Below are 14,148 nucleotides of genomic sequence, written 5' to 3'. Positions count from 1 at the left end.
AGGCTGGGCACCTAAGTCAAACCCTAGTTGGCATAGTCACAACCCCAGGAATTCACCACACTGTGAGGTGGTTCTCAATAGCAACGAACTCTATGGCTGATGAGACCATGTAAAGGTGCTTGTTATTTGCAATGCATAGTCCAGTACTTTACAAAATACAAGATAAACCACAACTCAGGTAAAACAAAAAAAAAGGGGGGGGCTGTGTATAGACATCCCTGCTCAAGGTAGCATACCAAATGAACATTTTGTAGCTCTTAAAAATCTTAGCAACATATACTGTTGGATCCTCAGAATAAATTAAACAGTAAGGCAAGATAGAAATAATTACTTACTTTCATCTGTAAAGTCGAGATACTCCAAAAGACACTCCAGATGACCTTGCCTTATACAAAAAAGGCATATCTGAAAAGAATAGTTCACTACTTTTAGCGTGAAGGAGGAGTCCATTTTACTACCCCAGCTATCCTGTTCACGCACTTAAATCCCCCAACCACCACTTCTTGTCACGTTTTATAGAAGAGTAAAATAAATTGGCAGCCTCTAAAAATGTCTCGCTGAATCATTTAGACACATCACTCTGGAAACATATTAGGCCCTTTAACAAGAGTGGTTCATGATAGATCCAGATAAGATTGGTTAGGATCTATCAACATCAGCGGCATGGTTTGTGGTAGCATGGAACCCAGCATAAGCGCCCTGATATTGCAGAAGTATGTACTCGCAGGCAATCCCATCATAGTGCTATATCAAGACAACAAATAAGCAGAATGAGAGCATCAAGTGTGGAACCCGGCATTTTTTTTTTCTTCATGTTGCAAGTGTGTAACATGTCACGATACCAACCTGGCATCAGACAACAGGAGAAGCAAGAGATATGGTGCAGAAGAAGGGTGTCGAAAAAGCTTTCAGGAGAATATTGAATGTAAGGATGTCGCACAAGCTAAAAGAAGGAAGGTATGGGAGCTGGTCCCACGGCAGCACTCTTTCAAGAAACTATTAAAAAGTATTGTCTATTGAAATTTTCCACAGAAACCATCTTGAACCAAGAGCTGCATAAGGTTACATAGTTCATGAATTACAAACAAGAAACTTGGCAAATGCACGGTATTTCAAGTTATTTAAATATATGAGCACACATGAATTCCATAGATTACAAGGTGTACCTTGCTGCGGAACCATGCACCCCTGAAACCAAGAGAGAAGGACCTTGACTCCACTGTGTCTCCAACTTTAAAAGGCAGCATAATATCCATATTAAGCCACCCAACCTATAGACATACAAAGTTTTACGAATAGCATAAAATTAGTACAATCACAATGTACAGCTAAGTCAGTCATAGCAAAAGCAACTATTAAAACAACAACATAAAAAAGAAATCAAATATGAGTAAATACAAAAAAAAAATCATATGTGCTTTTATCTAGCCTGGACCACGACAAGTTATTTCTTGGGCAAAGAATTACTCAAAAAAAATATTTCTTGGGCAAAGAAAAGGTGAGAATTTTACATCAAAGAAAATGACATGAATAATCTATATACCAAGAAAGGTAACAAAACTAAAGCTCCTTGATGAAGAAAAGTTAATCATCAGTAAATGCTAAGCAACTATAACTATGTGCACCTTCGTCAGTGCGTTTTTCCTAAATTCAGTGGATGGGACAAATTTGTCATCAGATGCTAAAAGAATCTTAAATCTAAGCGGCCTAGGGTGGTTAAAATAAGGAGCGCAGATGTCAAATCCACTATAACCACGTAACGACTCTAGTAGCTGCAATCACATGCAGCATATCAATATGCAGTTCAGGTCACAGACATTAACCATCAGCATCGGCTGCATGATTTGAAGGTACAACAAGCAATATCTTCAGCAAGTATTCATATGTTAATACCACAACATTAACATGCCCAAAACAGAGATATACATGATTTCAGAATTACATCTCAACACAATCTGTCACTATGCCAGCTGCAAGAGTGAAGAAAGCGTGGATGGCAAGTCCATGGCATATAAACTTGGACAGGAAAATGGCAAAGAGCATGGTAGGGAGGCCATCGCGAGACAGTGGATTATCTTAACCTAATGTGATTGAGCGGTATTGTTAGTAACATTTACAGGTTGTATTTCAAAAAAAAAGTTACATTTACAGGAATTTGTAGTCGCTGGGCCTATTTTTCATGAGCTCAGCCTAATTGCTTAGGTGCAATGACATGAAATACTTCCTCCAGATAGATGGATCTCAAGCCGTGCCAAACAGAATAAACACCTAACACCTAAATATATAAGTAGTTGGGTGTTGATCCAACTCCTCAAGGATTAAGGCCCTGTTTGTTCCAAAAAGCAGTTTGTAGAACTTGGATTGCAGAAAGCTGAGGGTCCAAAAGCCAATGGGCAATAGCTGTTTGGCAACCTAGATTTTAGGTGGTGGATTGCTATTTGTAGATGTCAAACATTATTAATGCCCTCAACTGTTTTGGGAAGCATGTTTGTCATTTTGTTGCAACTCATTTATAGAATACGAAAAATCCATATTTAAAAAATTGCAAAAACTACATTATCCATACAAACTTCACCTTTTCCCATACAAATTTATATTGACTGCGTCCTGTGTGGAGGCAGGGCAAGCAAACAACATGGTCGAGGAGAATCACAGTGGCATGCCACATGTTGTTTGAGGTAGGGTTGGGTGGAAAGGTGGGTGAAGTGCGGAAGCAGTTTGGTAAATTTGTGTTTCACAATCCATGAAAGTGTTTAAGCAGATTGCCGGATTGTTACAATCCAGCAAACTAGATTGTGAAATCTGATATCAAAAGCTGGGTTGTTTCTTTCAGCTGGGGATTATATAAGCCACTCCGTCCGTTCCAAATCATAGGTCGTTTTAGCTTTGCTCTAAGCCAAATTTACCGAGCTTTGACCAAGCTTATAGAGAAATATATTAACATCTACAATAAATAAGTGCACTATCAAAATAAATTCCATGGCCTCTAGTGACATTAGTTTGATTTAGTAGATATTTGTGCATTTTTCTATAAACTTGGTCAAAGTTTGACTTACAACAAAACTAAAACAACCAACTTACAAGTTCAAATAGAGGGGAGTAACAGAGGCCAGAGGGAGTAGAATCCACAGTATTCAGCTGAAACAAACCGGGCCTGAGACTTGACAATAAGTTGGTTTCAAGCACTCAAAATATAGCAAAATTGGGGAAATGGAAATTAAGGAAAGGAAAACTCTCTAAGATGCAGGGTAAAAAATCTGTAACTTGATGACCAATTGACCATAGAGTGAAAGGTAATGCCCAAACTCTCACTTCCAAAACAAGGAGCACCAGCACCAATCCGATGGAGGAGTTGGACTTCACAGGTAACTACAATCTGGTCAGATAAACTAGATCTGGGCCGGTGCATCCCGACTCCTCCCAAGCACGCAGCGGTGGAGCCAGGATTTCAAAGTTGGGCATTCCCACTCCCAACAAAAGAAGGTCCTAACCAAAAGGTTCACAAACACTATTGTCAAAGTGACAATATAAATGTTAAAATTGTTCATATCTCAGATATCCATGAGACAAAGGGAAATTACAAAACCTAAAGAAAGTTACAATCTACATTAACTTTGTTCCTTCATGGCTTGGATGTGGTTGATGATATCAGTATCCTTGACTTGCAAATCGAACTCACGCTCAATAACTGTGACCAAGCAATATTGCATTCAAGTAGTGATCCCCGTATTATTTCTCAATTTATTCTTCACATAATTATTGATGAAAAAACTTTGTCAACACTAGCAGTTGTACTTGAAATACTAGCACAAATTTGAGAAACTGGTAAGCAACATTATCTCTGAGGTGCATCTTTGTTCTAACAAGCACCAGCAAGACTTCTCACTTTTCTAAACCTTTCATGATTTCATCTCTAACGCATCAGTAAGAAAGAGTTTAAGTGCGGAAAGAAGATGGTTCATCTCTACGCATTTCACAACAACAGGAGTAACTAGATTTTCATTCGTGACAGTAACCGGATGTGGAGCCTAGCTCTACCTTCCGTGTCTTTGCTGCTCTATCCCACGAAGTCTTCAAATCAACCGATTTCTGCGTCGTTTTGCAAAGCTCTAATATCTAGAGGAAAGGTGTATATACGCAAATCAACTAACAGAACCAATATTTCGATAAAATCTTCCTCACCCAAAATCCCAATCGCCCGCAGCTTGCTGCCCTGCTCGGCAAATCGACGGTGCGGCGGTGCCGAATCCGCCACTGCCCACTGGTGGTGGCGGCTGGTGGCCCTGCCAACGCAAGGGCGGAGCCACTCGGCCACTTCGAGGCGCGCAGCCCCGGTGGCCCGGCAGCCCGACAACGCCGCCTCACTTACTCGCCTGCTGCGGCGCACGCCCCAGCGTCAGCCGCGCCGCGCGAATTTCTTATAGAACGCGCGCACGCCGCTACCGATTCCAGCGAACAGCGCTCGTTCGCTAGGCGAAGTGGAGGGTGGGTGAAGCGGCCCGGGCGGGAGGTGGGCGGGGCGGGAGGCGGAGAGGTCGCCACCGGCAGTGGGCGGCGGCGGGAGGCCGGCGGCCTTGTTGTTTTGAGGTTGCTGTGGTTCGCCGGAGTTCTCCGGCTGTAGAGGGAGGCCGGGGGCGGCAGGCCGGCAGGGGTTTAGCGAAGGGCAGGGCGGCGCGGCGGGGGTGGCAGGTGGGTGGAGCGGCGCGGCGGCGAGGTCGCCGCCGGCCGCGGGTGGTGGTGGTGGTTTGGGGGTGGAGGGGTTGGCGGCGGGGGGTGGCCTGGGCGAGGTGGTCGGGAGAAGAAGAAAGAAAACGGGACGAGGAAGACGAACAGTATCTGGAGCCAACCGTTCGCTGCAACGCGCTCCTAGCGAACGAGCGCCAAGTAACGTCCCCGCGCGCCGCGCCCTTCGCGTCGATTCGGGAGAACAGGGTGACGGGGGAGCTAAGCGGTTATTTGGATCCGGCGGCTAAATGTTCAGTCGGTCATGTCAAAGAGAATTTTAATATTTTCAAGTGTTAAATAAAGTCTGAAGCTAAATTACGAGACGAATCTAATGAGATATATTAATTTATAATTAGAGAATAGTTACTGTAGCATCACCGTATTAAATTATGAATTAATTAGATTCATTATAATCGTCTCGCGAATTAGCACTCATCTATCAAAAAAATTATAAATATATTTTATTTAATACCATAGTTTTAAATAGCCGGGTATAGCCCCGCTATAGCTTTTGTAGAGGGTTCCCGATAATATTTGTATTTGTGCCGCTATGGCAGCTATGGACGCTAAATTGGGATATAGCTGCGCTAAATGGTGTAGCTTTAGTGCCGTTATAGCCTTATTCTTATTTTAGTGCGTCTTTTGGACAACTGAATATTTGATTGTATGCATTTTATTGTATTGTCAATTTAAGTAAAGTTTCGTAGCTTTAGAAATATAGTTATGTTTATGAAATTCGCTAATTATTATATTTTTGTGCATCTATTACTTGTATTTTTCATAATTTAGTAGTAATCCGCTATTTGCCATAGTCCGCAATAGCCTCCGCTATAGCCTCTTAGCCTCAAAAAAAAATACGCCCCTATTTGACATAGCTGCTATTTAAAACCATGTTTAATAATCTTAAATAGCAAGATTCTCTTTGACGTTGCAGGGGCTAAACTTTAGCCTCTGGAAACAAACAGGGTCTAAGATGCGGATGCCTGCGTCTAACTTGGAGAGACCAGGAATAGGGGGTCACGCGGGCTGCAAAAGCGGATCATCGCCAGAAAGCCCAATGTTGAGGAATTCAGCTCAATTCGACTTTCACGGCCTACGACGCCTCTCTTCTTCCTCCGCTGCTGCTCGCCGCCGATTATGGTTCGGGGCTGGGGCAGAAGGTGGAGGAAGCGGTGTGGCAGAACTGCCCGAATTAATCCGGCTTAAGTGCGCTAAGCATCTCCATAAAGAAAATCTTGGCTAATACGCACTTCAAACGGTGTAATTCGACGACCCTGTCGGGTAACATCCCGATTCAACCACTGGAATTTGGATCGAAACAAGCATATCAAATACCCGCATGAAGGCGAGCCCAGAGAGTATAACATTCCACAATTTCTTACATCACAGAGTCTTAAACTGAAATATTACAGACCAAGTTCGAAATCAGAAAGATACTTGAAGTTCAAACTAAGTAGTTCATCAGAGTTTAACTGCAACAGAAATAAAGCGAAACGACGATATAAGATGTTATGATGAAGCCCGTACATGACATCACTCAGCATTGCCATCATTGGCCGAAGTCAGATCCACCGACCAACTAGGAGGGCATTGCCATCATTGGCCGAAGTCAGATCCACCGACCAACTAGGAGGTAAAGTACTCGGCCAAGTCAAACAAGCTATCTAATCTTCAAACGTCTCACCTGAAAAAAAAAGTTGAGCCACAAGCAAGAGAGGACTTCCTAAGATTTAGAATCTATGCTTAGAGAAAGGAATAACTTCGTCTTAAACTTTGGGCTACCGGTTTTCCCTAGCTTAATTAAGCCGGTTGCTCCAGTAATAACTGCTATGTTCTGTAACCGAACGTGGAGGGTTACTAGGACTCGGACAGGGCTGTCACCACCTGCCAGCTACCTCTCAATCCGCGGGAATACAAAACAACTGAGTGGTAAAGTCTAGCCTCGACACCACGTCTACGCTATTCCGCACTAATTCTAATCCTGACCAAGATTATCCGTCTCTATCGGGAGTCATAAGTTAGGATCAACTGCTGCTCTAAGCAAACACTCAATCCAGTAAAAAGCAGAAGAAATAACTTGCAACTAAACTCTAATTCTAAATAAGAAAGTCTCGAACACTTACAATTGAATAAGCATCTGTCGAGGTACAAGAGGAGACGTGTACCGACAAGCCCGACACTTCTCCCAACTCCTTCTCACTCTCTTGTAGAGGTACAAATTGGAGAAGAAGCGCCGACAACCGTGTGCCCCTCCGTAGTACCTCTATCCCTCTCTCCTACACTAAACACAAGCTAGATAGGCTCTTAACTTGGTGGTGAGTGAGTGTATGCGTTGTTTGGAGCCCCCCCTCTACTACTTATAGAGGGGTGCCATGGCCTTTTTTCTGCCATAAATTCAGCCCGGAGCCTCTTGGAACCGACTTCAGTATCGAATGAGCGTGTTACACGTAGAAGATGAGGCCGAGACGAACCGACCTATGGTCGGCATGGTCGGCCGACCAAAAAAGGTGGCCGATCTGCCCAAATTTTGGTCAGGACACTGCTAGGTGGGATCGTGGATCCTCGTGAACACGTCTAATTCATCGAGAAGTTTTTGTCTCGGATCGATGACATGTCACCTTACTTATGGGCTGCATTCTCTTCTCATTTTCAAGCATAAGCAACCTGCACACAAATGTACACCAACACTTTGTGGAATTCGTTAACAATAACACCTACCACTAATTTTGATGCTCGTCTTCTATGCGCTCATGCAGGAGCTGATAGCTTGCTCTGATGGTCGGGTTTGTGTCTTGAAGCTGCAAGCCTATTTTACCTGTATTTCTGCCCGAATTCCAATATAGCAATATTTTCAAGATGAAATGTGAAATTGGCTCTTTCTGGATAACATAAGCAGACATGAGACTTAATTCTCATGATTTTAGACTCAAGATGATGCTTGAAATGAGTTGTTATCGAGCGTCAACACCAGCTGCGTCTTGGCGGGATATTCATTCTTATCCTCTAAAAGACGGTGCCCACATGTTTCCTTATTTATTTTTGGCAGGAACCAACCTCCTTGGGCTATAAAAGGGGCCTCCCTCACCCCCCTCAAACACACAACACATTGGAGAGAAAGAGAAGGGAAGAGCCCACCTTTAGAGTCACTTTGTAGAGTAGGCTAGGGAGTATGTGAGGAGAAGCTTCGAGGAGTGCTCAGCTTCGCTCTGCATGTATCTCGGCGCGTACGAACCTCTTTCGAGCAAGTATCCGGATCTTCATCTACTTGTTGAGTTCTTATCAGAGTTAAGCTTTTGTTATCTTTTGCTTGTGGGATCATCGTCCGTCCTCGTGACGGGTGTTCTAGTCTAAGGGCTCGAGTCTTGGACGAAGTTGGAGTTAGAGAAGTAATCGATAGCATATATGTGGTGTCTAGGCTAGAAGTTACCTTTGTTTGCATACCTTCTACATGGTCTGTCGGGGTAGGTAGCAGGTGGTGACAGCCATGTCCATCCTTTGTAGTCCCCCACGTGAGGGTTGGGTGTAGTGCTAATAGCCAGATACTCTTGTCAGACCAGGAGTAAGCTGGCGCCTGAAGCAAGTGGGTGAGAGCTGAGTTTATCTCTCTTAAGCATCTCTTCTCTTAGACTACCATAATACCTAAAGGTCACCCTTCTCTCTCTTCCTCTGGGTAAACTAGTTAGAAGACTATTGCATCTCCGTTCCCCGTGGAAAATACGATACCCTGAATACTCCCAGGTGAAGTGCTACATTGGTATTTCTGTGCGCTTGCGGATTTATCTGCGCGAGTTAAGAAATACCAACATGTTTGTGGGTGTGGGTGTTGAGGGGGGTGGAGGAGAGGCCTATTTATAGTGCTGGAGGCCGGTTTTCGCCAAATGCACATATGGAAGGTGATTAGGTGCCTTGGCCATGACTCCTCCTCTAGATGCACCTGGATAGGATGCAGGCCAGGTTCAGCCGACCACACGGGTCGGCCGACCCATGGTGGTTCTCCCCTAGGTGTGCCTTCCTCTAGCAGCCCGATAGGTGGGCCCTGAACGTTATCCTTTCATGTATCTTGCGTGGCGTGCCCGTTTTCTCTGCCAGGTGAGCCCTTCTTGTAAGTGTGTGACGCTGGATGTGATCTTTCGTGTAGTTTTGTGGCGTCTTCATCGTGTTTCCATCTTACTACACTCTTGCTCGTCTGAAATGATAGAATCTCTAAAACAACTGTGGAGCTGAGTTAGTGATACAAATATGCGAGTAAGACATGTGGTTTTCCTTTATTATTGAGTCTAGTTGACGGTCAAATTTTGCACTAAAGGACCGTCAACAGTGACATATGGCGTTTTCACCAAGTTGGATGCACTCGGCGATGCAGCGGCCGACACGATCGATCTGAGAGATCAAATCATCGGCAGATACAGCGGGGCGACGGGTTGCCCTAGGGCGGCTGGAAGCAGCCGCGTCAGCAATCTCGAGTTCGGAAACTCAACGGGTGATGAAGCTTGGGAAGGTCAGATCAAATCTAATCCTGGATGAGGAGTTGCTCTGGGTGGCCGAGGGGCTGGGGGGTGGGTTCCGGGGAACCATTGTCTCTAGGAAGCACCCAAAGCTGAAGGAGAAATCAGCGGCGGATTCCATCTGGACGGCAATGCTGGCGGAGAAGAAGACGCCACCTCTTGATGCCATCAAACTCGCAGTAAGGACTCCTGAGAAATGCCCCTACCTGGCGCGCCAACTATCGAATTGCTTATCCAGCAAGTCCATCAAGGGGTGCCCAGAAGTAGATTTTAGGTGGAGGATTCTAGAGCCAAGAGAATGATGGTTACGTGGTGACGCAAGGGTTGGACAGGTCCAGGCCGCTCGATAGTGTAATACCCTATGTCCTGTTGGTTGCTATATTAGGTTTCTGGATGAACAATGATGCGGTGTGTGGATGAGTTGAGATCGTTCTATGGATACCCTCACGACCCCTTTATATAGCCTAGGAGCTGTGGGTTACAAGTAAGAGATAGGATCTTCTCGGGATGTTTACAAGGAAGAAGGTCTGTTAAGATCCCTAGATATCCGGGCGTCTATGTCAAGCCTTCATCCTGATCCGCTAAGGACACTTCAGTCGTCTAGCCATGTGCCTATCTGGTGGGTAGTCTGAGCGGGGTAGTTGAGCAGGGTAAGCACCTGGGTAAAGAGACCCTACTCGGCATGGAGGTACCTAGGTATACCTCTATCACAGATGCAACTCCAACTCCATTGGCTTTCTCTTTTGCGCGCCACACTAGTGATTTTGGGCGTCTTTCCTCGTGAGCATGCTCTTCTTGTTGCTGCTCTTGATTGCGCAGCCTCTATACTCACCTCTTCTGAGATTGGGTTAATCCCATAGGCACCATTGATAAGGATCATCATAACGGTACTCATTCTCATGAACCAATGGCCGCTCATCAGGAATGTGCTCATTGGCCTCTTCTTCTAGTTGCTCCAGAGGATCAATCTTTTTTCCTAGTCGATCATGGATAGGAGTGCTCCTTCTCTCTTGCTTATCCTCATTATTGATCGGTTGTCTGTCACGACCATCGAAACACTGCCTCTTGTACAAAAATTCCCCCGTGTCAATTATTGCATTCTGGGCAGTTACCGATCGATGGCAAGCATAGACCTTCATTCCAGCAGTGCATGAAGAATGGGCACTGCCAGTGGTTTTCTTCTTACAAGGCTCGCTCTTGCTGCTTGTGTTCTTCCTTTTCTTGCAACCACCTTCTTGCATGTATCGGCTCTGCCCCCCGAGTTGGCCAGTCGATACTTTTGCTTTGCGGTCAGTTGCTTTTGAACGCTTCACCCATTCAAAAGTCAAGACCTTGCCCCTGTCTTGGCATCGTGATCCTTTACATCCACCATGTTAGCAAGGAAAGGATGACCATCGATCTTCATCGGCTTTTCTGGCGCGTCGAACTTAATTTTTCCTGCTTCAATATCCGATTGGATCTTCTTGTAGAACACCCTGCACTCACAAGTATTATGCGAAACAGTGTTATGCCACTGGGCTCCATGGCTCTGCACATCAGGAAGAATCTCTAGCAAATTTAGCTTTTTCTGGAACATGGTTCTTCCATGAACCAGAGCTCAGACGTCAACACTTGATAGCTCAGACGTCAAATTCATGAGAGGTGAACTTCTCCCAGATGTGAGGCTGTAATCCTTGGAAAGCAATTTCTGCTAACTGTCTATCGCTGAGAAACAGACTGAAGCATCTACTTCTGATGTCTCCGAACCTCTGGATGTAGTCGGTAACAGGCTCGTCATTCCTTTGCCTGATCGCTGTCAGGTCAGTGAGCTTCATCTCATGTACTCTTGCGAAGAAATACTTGTTGAATTATTTTTCTAGATCGGCCCATATAATGATAGAATTATTCTTCGGCATCGACGGCGCCATTAGCGATGCTAGTGTAGATCAGAGCCGTTGGAGCTGGAGATCCAACTATCTAGAATGCTGGCAGCTGGGAGCTGATGCCTGCAGCAGTGGAGGCCGCTTCCCTACTGGCTGCGGTGGCCGATCACTCCGTCTGGGAGTAACACGGCCCTGTGTATTCAGAAGCCCAGTTTCCTTTTATTGTCTCGTAGATAGCATTCTAGACGGAGTTTGTCATGATCCCAGATTGGTTGACTAGGGTGTGGTGCATGGCCTGATCGGACATCTCTTGAAACTTCACAGGATCTTCCAGGATGGTGACGTGGCGTGGTGTAGGAAGACAAGTCTTCTAGATGACCTTCCCATTGCTAAGGACGCTGAGCGACTGGAGGCAGGCAGCTTTGTAGTTGTCGACAGCTTGCTCGTGCAGCTGCTTTTGAACGTCATTGAGATCCCCTTCGGCGATGTTGAGGACGTTGTCGATGTCGACTTTCACAGCGTCCTTCGATTTATCTTCTGCCATGATGTAGGTCTGTTGATGACATGTCCCACTGAGCATGCCAAAAAGCGTGTTGACGTGAAAATCCGCTGGTAGGATCCTCGCACACCACGTACACTTGGGCCGGGGAGATCTGTTTCGCTCCGACGTACCGAACCCAACAGCACATATGTGCTACGCTGATGTGCTAGTTAATTTGACATGCAATAGACAAGAAGGATAAAATATTAAATTTCAAGGACTATCGACTAGTTAGATGATATCGATGATGTCAGCAAATTGGCTATCGGACAGTCGATTCAGGAAGGCAAGCTGCGCTTGAAGCAACATAGCTTATGAGCAATACCTAGATCCATTTCCATTCGGCTATGATTGTGAGGTCACCAAGGAAGTCGATAGCGAGTAGATTTAGGTTGGATAACTTATGACAAAAACTTAAAACAAGCTAGATTGAACGGATTAACATAGCAAGATTTAAGCAAATATTGATAATTTGTGGTAAAAGCTTAAAACAAACCAGATTAAACGGATTAATCTAGTAGGATATAAGCAGATACCAATAATTTATGATATAAGAAACAACGAGCTAGACTAAGCGGATTGATCTAACATGTGATAACTTTTACAGATAAATTTTGAACAAAATTAGATAGAGGTATCAGCGATGCGCCGCAAACCTAAAATCTAACGTGTTCGATAACTTGAGTGCTATATACAGAGGAAGAAGTGATGTACCACCAACTTGGACCTATCTACACAACTCGACTCGAAACTTACCAGCAAATGATGAACGTGACTGATGAGAAGAACTCGTAAAGAAATAAAACTACTGAAACTAGAGTTTTGAAAGTCACCGACATGAAAGGTAGATGCGATAAATATAAAGTTTTTGTTTAAATATGGTTGATCAAAGTTTACAAATGCCGATTGTCTGCTATTTATCACATAAACCTAGACCCCGCTGCCGATACGGCCAGATTCGACTTCAATTAGAAGAAACTAACTTTCCTAATACAAACGACACAAAATCTAAAAGATAATTTACTATACAATCACATCAGTTTTCTTCTTTCAGCTCTATCGGCTGCGGCGTCCTTCCTGGCGCTAAGGCACAATATACTCTTTCTTTCTTCCTTCCTTTCTTTTGTTGAACATCCATCTTTTTTTATCCATTACGTACCCATCAGATTTGACACGTGAAAAAAAACCCGTCAAAACTAGAAATCCTAATTTTGCCACACGGTAAAGAGCTCTTCTCGACCCAAAGGGGTTTTTACATTTTTATCATTATAACGGATGGCATTCATAAGAATATCACTCTTACGATAACACCTACAAATTTACCATTCTTATCTCGCGCCTCTTACATTTTTACCATATTTACCTATGTGGCACGCCACGGCGGCCTGACACTTTGGCGTACAGTCAGCAACACATGCGAAATGTCGTGATTGCCCCTGATCTTCCCCTCTCTTCTCCCTTCCCGATAGGTGGGTCCCACAGCTTCTCTCACTGCCAGGTGGGGCCCACTAGTCAGACTCGTCTCCTACCTCCAGCGCCATTGCCAAACTCGGCTCTGCAGGCACGGTGGCGGCGGTGGGGTTCCCGCCGGCGGGGCGGCAGGGCTCGCCCGCGGCCAGGGCGGCTCGTCAGTGCCGGCGCGCACGGTAGCTCCGTGCAGGTCCGCACATGGGGCGGCTGTGACTGAGGCGCAGGGGCGGCGGGCCGGCCGGTGGCGTTCCGACGGCGGCGCCGGCGAAAGGAAAGGGGAAAGAGGCCAGGAAGGAAGCGGAGCACGCGAGGAAGCTCACCATGGGCTCCAATCGGCGGGGAAGTGGCCGAAGGGAGGAGATCGACGCGCGGCCGGAGCTCCGGTGAGGCTCCAATGGTGGCCCGCTTGAGCGGAGGTCGTGGCCCTCGGCGAGCGTGGCGGCGGCGGTCGGGAAGGAAACGGAGCACGCGAGGAAGCTCACCGTGGGCTCCAATCGCCCGCCGGCGGTCGGGAAGGAAGCGGAGCACGCGAGGAAGCTCACCGTGGGTTCCAATCGGCGGGGAAGTGGTCGAAGGGAAGAGATCGACGCGCGGCCGAAGCTCCGGTGAGGCTCCAATGGCGGGCCGCCTGAGCGGAGGTCGTGGCCCTCGACGGCGGCGACCGGGTAGGATGGCAGGGGGGCGCCACCTGGAAGACGGCGGTGGGAGAGGTCAGGGCGACGACCGACATCGTGGGAGTAGAGGAGCTGGGTGACCGAGCCATGCTAGAGGTAGGAGACGAGTCTGACCAGTGGGTCCCACCTGGCAGTGAGAGAAGTTGTGGGACTCACCTGTCGGGAAGGAAGAAGAGAGGAGAAGATCAGGGGCAATCACGACATTTCGCATGCGTTGCCGACTGTACACCAGCGTGTCAGGCCGCCGTTGCGTGCCACATAGGCAAATATGGTATAAATGTAAGAGACGCAAGATAAAAATGATAAATTTGTAGGTGTCATCGTAAGAGTGATATTTTGATAAGTGCCGTCCGTTATAATGGTAAAAATGA

The 14,148-nt window shown here is 46.0% G+C and overlaps 1 protein-coding gene across 2 annotated transcripts in view; it reads right to left on the bottom strand.

Moving 5' to 3' along the window:
- The window catches only part of LOC120706985, a 28,868-nt gene extending 24,252 nt beyond the window's left edge, over positions 1-4,616 (bottom strand). For both annotated transcript variants that reach the window (XM_039991742.1, XM_039991743.1), the window contains exons 1-3: positions 4,183-4,616; positions 1,167-1,271; positions 336-405 (exon numbers count right to left, since the gene is read on the bottom strand). In XM_039991742.1, coding sequence (XP_039847676.1) covers positions 336-405; positions 1,167-1,256 — 160 coding nt within the window. In that variant the 5' untranslated portion in view covers positions 1,257-1,271; positions 4,183-4,616. The remainder of the gene's footprint in view (positions 1-335; positions 406-1,166; positions 1,272-4,182) is intronic.
- Positions 4,617-14,148: the final 9,532 nt, after the last annotated feature.

The sequence above is a fragment of the Panicum virgatum genome, chromosome 5K (assembly GCF_016808335.1).
Source record: "Panicum virgatum strain AP13 chromosome 5K, P.virgatum_v5, whole genome shotgun sequence".
Lineage (NCBI taxonomy): Eukaryota > Viridiplantae > Streptophyta > Magnoliopsida > Poales > Poaceae > Panicum > Panicum virgatum.
This window is presented reverse-complemented; position numbering and strand designations above follow the sequence as displayed.